Source organism: Pituophis catenifer, unplaced genomic scaffold (assembly GCF_029215685.1).
Source record: "Pituophis catenifer annectens isolate HBS135680 unplaced genomic scaffold, rPitCat1.0.hap2 SCAF_12, whole genome shotgun sequence".
Lineage (NCBI taxonomy): Eukaryota > Metazoa > Chordata > Lepidosauria > Squamata > Colubridae > Pituophis > Pituophis catenifer.
The window spans coordinates 27,006,444-27,012,603 of NW_027256892.1; the positions used below are offsets into that span (position 1 = coordinate 27,006,444).

The 6,160-nt window shown below is 52.1% G+C and overlaps 1 protein-coding gene across 1 annotated transcript; it reads right to left on the reverse strand.

The window, feature by feature from the left end:
* Positions 1-1,494: 1,494 nt before the first annotated feature.
* Positions 1,495-5,564, reverse strand: CXCR5 (C-X-C motif chemokine receptor 5). The gene is made up of 2 exons (XM_070952500.1): positions 5,508-5,564; positions 1,495-2,670 (listed from the first exon to the last, which is right to left on the reverse strand). Exons 1-2 carry the CDS (start codon positions 5,547-5,549, stop codon positions 1,495-1,497), a joined length of 1,218 nt encoding a protein of 405 aa, XP_070808601.1. The 5' UTR covers positions 5,550-5,564.
* Positions 5,565-6,160: the final 596 nt, after the last annotated feature.

The following is a 6,160-nucleotide window of genomic DNA, read 5'->3' on the forward strand; positions in this document are numbered from 1 at the left end:
TGTACCAGCTGCAGGATGAGCTGCTTCCTCTGCTGGGGCTTCCGCTTGCCAGAAGGAAGAGACCTCGGGGTTGGGGAGGCTGTGCTGCACCTGTGCTGTGATTCCCTCCGCTGCCTTCTGGCTGGGGGTTACTTGGTAGGAAGGCGTTCCCCTCCCGTCCCGTGACATAAGGCAGAATTGCAGAGGGGACACAATGCCAGGCTCAGAGCAGCCATTCTTGGTCCTGTTGAGCACACAGCAAGTCCCACATGGAGATGGGGGGAAGGAAGGGAGGCCTGGAGGCTGGTCAGATGGAGAGAAGCAGCCGACTCAAGGGGCCTCTACCGGCTGCTGGTCCAACCCTGTAAGATGGAGCAAAGACTGATGTGCTTTGGTTGGTAAAGGCCAGGAAGCAGACCCGATAGCCCCTCCCCCAGCACACGTTTCCCAAAGGGGCAAAGCTGGCGGGGGATCCCAGTCTGCCATCTGGGCATGGCCTCCAAGGCTGCCTCGGAGTTCACGGCAACCCTGGACCTGACTCAGGTCTGACACACGCTGGAGGCCCCCACTGGCCCTTATGTTGCTGTCAGGACAATGGTGACTTCATTTTGGTGGGGGGGATGCTACCCTTGCCATAGACCGACCTCCCTCCTTCCCAGCTGTGCTGCTTGCTGAGCCCCCTTTCTTGCGCCAACTACAGAAGAAGGGAAAGGCTCGCAATGTCTTTATTTCAAGCAAAGGAAAACACAAGGAAGGTTTATAATCTATTTCACGCATTCTCCACAGGAAATATTTACAGCAAAAATACAAAATTACTGGGAATTTTGTTAAACAAGCCTGGGGATTTTAGAGGTCAGTGAAAACTGGCCCTTAATGATGCAGCTCTGGGAGGAAGACTCAGGGAGATCACAGTTGCAAAGGAAAGGGGTTTCTAAAGAGAGCAGTTGCAGGCTTGGCTCCCACTGGTGATGAGACAGAGGCCATAGGTGGTCTGATGAGACTTAGGAGGCTGGACCTCTTACGAGGAATGGAGGAGATCCTTGCCTGCACACACTGGAGATAGGCAAGCTGCTAATTGGAAAAGCCTGCCCAGAACAGATCCTGCCTGGGGCAGACGAAAGTAAACAGATGCCAACGGCAAGGGCCTGTGCTAGGGCCTGCCCTTGGACACTGCTTTAAACAGGCCAAAGAGGCTGCCATATTCCTCTGGACTTTCCTCCTGATTGCTTAAAAAGGACTTTGCTGAAGATTGGAAAGCCCAAATCAGGCCCTGGAGTTGGATCTCCCCTCTCCATTTCCAGTTGCATTCGCTGGGGAGGGGGATTGCCTGGGATCCAAATATGCAACATGCTCTGTAGGGAGGCAATGAGGATACAGCCCTGCTCTCGAGTAAACCTGATCTGTGTGTGAGCGGCGCACTCCAAACCAGGACAATTGCAGATTGGGTGTAGCAGTCAAGCCATTCGTAGCTTCCTGGGAAACAGCATCTAAGTGATCAGAGAACGTACGTGGGGCTTAGGCCCTGTTTTGGGCCCAAGTTGGGTCCAAGCATTCCTCCTGACACTCTTGGCCATTTGGATCCTTGTGAGAAGTGAACTGATCTGGCAGACAGGAAGACATGGCATTTCCGGAGTAGGAGGAGGCCCCGTGCCGAGCACTAGAGATGTTGGTCTCCATGCTGCTCTCAATTCTGCAGCTGCCCAGAATCTCCTGCAGGGTCCCCTGACTCAGACAGCCCACATCATGCAGAATTCTACAAAAGTCATGGCGGAACCGGATGCCCACAAAGGCGTAGAGGAAGGGATTCAGGCAGCAGTGGCTGTAGGCAAACGTCTCACTCACAAAAATGGCACTGCTCAGCCCCTGGTCAACAGTGCAGGACTTCCCTGTGACCTCCAGCTTGGTGAGTGTGTGCCAGAAAATGACCACATTGTAAGGGGTCCAGCAGAGCAGGAAGACACTCGTGACTGCAATGGCTACCTTCACGGCCTTCTGCCGCTGCAACCGCTGGGACTGGCAGAGGAGTCTCACGATGGCTGTGTAGCAATAGCACATGACCCCCAAGGGCAGGAAGAAGCCCACCAGGTGGTAGAGGAAGCGCTTGGCCAGCCAGGAGTTGAAGCCATGCATGCCATACTCTCTGAAGTGGCAGATACTCAGGTTGCTTTTGACCCAGACCTCTGTGAACAGCAAGTCGGGCATGGTCAGCAGAAAGGAGAGCAGCCAGATGCCCAGGCAGGTCAGGTGGATGGAGAGGCCACGCTGCCTCTGGAAGGTCTGCAGGGCGCACACCACGGCCAGGTAGCGGTCCACGCTGATGCAGCTGAGCAGTAGGCTGCTGCTGTAGAAACTCATCTCGTTGGCGGCACTCAGTAGCTTGCAAAAGAAGAGGCCGAAGACCCAGCCTGCCAGGCTCTCCACCACGCCGAAGGGTAAGGTGAGCAGCAGTAGCAGATTGGCCAGGGCAAAGTGGAGAAGGAAGAGCTCTGTGGAAGTACGGGAGCGTCTGTAGCGCCACAGGATGACCACCACCAGAAGGTTGCCCAGGCCTCCCAGCAGGAAGATGAGCAGGTGGACAAAGGGCACCAGGACACTCTGGAAGGGCTGCCTGGGATTGCCTTCCACAGGAGGACACAGATTTTCATCGTAGGAGTAGTTCCCATCGCTGTCAGTGATGTTGTAGTCGAGGGTCTGGGAAGAGAGTAACAGGGAAAGGGGATTTAGGGGCTGGGGCTTCTGTGTGCTGTCCCTTGCAGAGAGGGGCTATTCAGACCAGGGGTGAAATCTAAAATTTGTTTCTACCGGTTCTGTGGGCGTGGCTTGGGGAGGGTAATGTGACTGGGTGGGCGTGGCCAACTTTTTTTTTTTTTAACTTTTAAAAGCATTTTTTTTACAACCTTAAGAGGTTGTAGAAAAAATGCTTTTAAAAGGCTTTGGCGATCCCAGCTGAGCCATGCAATCATCAGAGGCTTTCTTTTTTTTACTTTTAAAAGCATTTTTTGGCTGAAAAAATGCTTTTAAAAGTAAAAAAAAAGCTTCTGATGATCGCGCGGCTCAGCTAGGCATGGGGCGGGGGGGGGCGCAGGGATTTTTGCTACTGGTTCTCCGAATCACCCGCCACCATCACTACTGGATCGGGTGATCCTGTCCGAACCAGGAGCATTTCACCCGATTCAGACCCCACAATTTCCCCACCCCCATCCTTGCCTCCTCCAATGGTGGGGACAATCATACTATGGGCACTGGACAATCGGGAGGATCAAGAAACAACTGCTGGCTGGGGGATTCTGGGAGTTGAAGTCCACCCATTTTCAAGCTTCCAAGGTTGAGAAACACTGTTCTAGAGGCATCTTTCACTCTTGTCCCTCAAGATACTTAAAAGCAGCTTCTGCATGTCTGAAGTAGGCAATGAGCAAGTTGCCTCACTCCAGCTTCAGGGGCTGCAATTGTCTTCATGCTGACCTAGCGGAGGAGAAGACAGCCTGGGACCTCGGAGATGAATCACCAGAACGGGCGCTGCTCCCAAGTGCCCTGGGCCCGCAAGGGAGCCTGTGCCACACAACCAACAAGAGGGCAATGGGCATCAACCCCCGCTGACTGCAGGAGCAAACAGATGGAGGCTTTGCTCATTGGAGCGACCCACTGCTGGCTGGCAGGTAAACCAGCAGAGCAGCGAGGTTCTGCCTATCTTAGAGAGAAGAAGTGGATTCAAGGGTTTTTTTTCCCTGAAGGGGGACCCTCAACTGATAACCTTGTGCTCTAATATTTTGGATTTTTTCTGTTTTGGGGGAGGGGGCTTATTTTTACAAATCAGTTAAACTTTAACTTCTGGTCAATTTCAGAAGCCCAATTTCTTTTTTCAACCTTAGCCCTTGCCAGGCCTTTGAAGGGGCTTTTAATAGTGTTCAAAGCTGCTGTTTCAAAAGGCGAAGAGGAAGCAGATGTTGAAATCGATGGAGAGGGAGTGTTCATTGCACTCTTTCCTTAAAGTTGTGCAGTTTCAATTGTTTAATTACCTTTGAATTTAAAAATGGAGTTGCAAGTCCGGAAGGCAATTGCAATCTTAGAACTGAATGCTACCTATGCTTCTGCTCAGAAGTCAGTCTTCTACGGAGCCCTGCTGTCTGCAGTGGGGAGAGGAGCACGAATGGAAAGGCAACTGAGGGAGAAAGTTAAGTGGGGGCTGGGGGGGGTGTTTATCCTTTTCACTCCTCACATGCTGATAGCCCTGCCCACCCGCAGTCATCTTACCCTTTTCCTCCTTCCATGGTTTTTTTTTTTTTGGGGGGGGGGCTGGGGGTGACACACACAGCAATGCAGATACGTTGATTATGCATTAATCCCAAAATGGTTGAGATTCTCTATAAAATCCCAGATTAATCCAAACTCAGCTCAATTTTCAAATTAGTTTCAATTAACAACTTTATCCAAATTTTGCAAAGAGAAGCAATCTAAGGTGCATTTGACTGGGTGACCATGGGAATTCCTTGGCCAGAAATTGAACTGGCCTTGAAAACCAGGCCAGGCGGCTCTTCCCCAATCACCCATTAAGGTGCCCAACCCTGCAGAGCTGCTGCTTTGAGTTGTGCTCAGCCAGTTTGGTTGCAGCAGGGTGGGGGCCCTCATCAGACCTGGGTGAGGGGACAGAGGAAGAGGAAAAACGGGAAGTCGGCTCTTGTCTTTTCTCCCCTAGGGGACTGATAGGTTCTGGTGACTTGGCCCCAGCGGAAATCTCACAGGCCCTGCAGGTGGCTGCTTCCGCTACTACCAAAGCCCATCATTCTGTTGCAGAGGGATCCGTGTATTTCCTTTACTTCTCTTGGTTTTAAGGGGTCCTCCAGGCTTCTTCCAACCATGCTCCTCCCATCACAGTCATGGAAGGGTCCAGCTCCTGCCCCTTCTCTCTGTGTGAGTGCTTTTGAAAATCAGCCAGTGAAAAAAGGAGGGGTAAGCAGTCACTTCCTTCTGAACATGTCCCCTTGGGGTTTTTTGTAACAGGCCCCCAGAGACTGATTCCAACTCAGAAGACAAGAGGCTCAAAAACAGGAAGACCAGGCCGAGGAGTTGCGGAGAAGAATCTGCAGCTCTTTCTTGGCTCCGCTGGGCCTGTGGCTGGCATCTGGCTGCCTCAGCACTTGCACCCAATCTTCCCCAGATGCACAGGGATACCCATGCAGGTGCAGCAGCAAGGAGCTTCCAGCCAAGGAAGCCGTCAACCCCCTTTCCCCAGGGACAAAGGATTGGAGGAGGTGAAAGCGCTCTGCAGGGTCAAGTGGTCTCCTGCCCAAATGATAAAAGCCCAAGTCCTGGCTGGATACCTCACAGTGGAGACATAATCTCCCTCCCAGAAGAATTCAGCCCAGGGGCAAAAAATTAGCACTCCTGCACCCTCCAGAGGGATTCCCTATCCTTCAGGCCAGCAGAAGTCCCAAGCGGCTTCTCTGGTCTGAGGCTTCTGCCCATTGGGCCACCTCTGCCCTGCTCACGGAGCAGCCCAGCTCTTTGTCAGAGCTGCTGCCAACACTCACCAAGTTCATGACATTCTCCAGGGTGATCGTAAACTCGGGCATGATTTAGGAAGCAACACACGGGTGCTCAGCCTGTTGTTGGTTCAGCAGAGAAATGATCAGGTGAGGAAGGACCAAACAAGAGAAGGAGCCTCCTGATTTGCAAGCCAAATTAAGTTTCAAGATTCTTATTACATAAAACCACTTTTTAAGACGTTTCGGTCCTCTGTTTGAGTCAAAGGCGACTCAACCCAACTCAATCAAGTTTGTGACGTGCACACCGGAGAGATGGATATTCAGGTCTTGTTTCCACCATTATTTACCCTGCCCCTCTTGTTTTTATCAGACTGGGCAAAGATCACTTCCAGATCTTTGGGCTTTGTTAATGTTACACCTATGAACTTACACAATGGGAACCACGTTCCTAGGAAATGGGGCAAGGCCTGAATTGGAGTTTTGTTCCTAACCGGGAACAAAGTTTAGCTGGTCTCCTTATTCCCAGCGTGATGCTGCGGCTGTTATGAAAAAGATCCACAGGGCTAAATACGCTAAGATGACTGTGCTGGAGCCCTTCATTGTCCCCAAAGGGTCCCACTTTCAGAGCTTCTCCCAGGACACCGGCTGGCAGGCAGGCAGGCAGGCAGGCAGGCAGGCTGCCCCCGTCCCCTGCCCAA

Excerpts from the sequence above, each read along its gene's own strand:
- CXCR5 (XM_070952500.1), bottom strand. The coding sequence starts at position 5,549 with ATGCCCGAGTTTACGATCACCCTGGAGAATGTCATGAACTTG. Across the intron at positions 2,671-5,507 it reads TGGAGAATGTCATGAACTTG|ACCCTCGACTACAACATCAC; the intron begins GTGAGTGTTGGC and ends CTCTCTTCCCAG.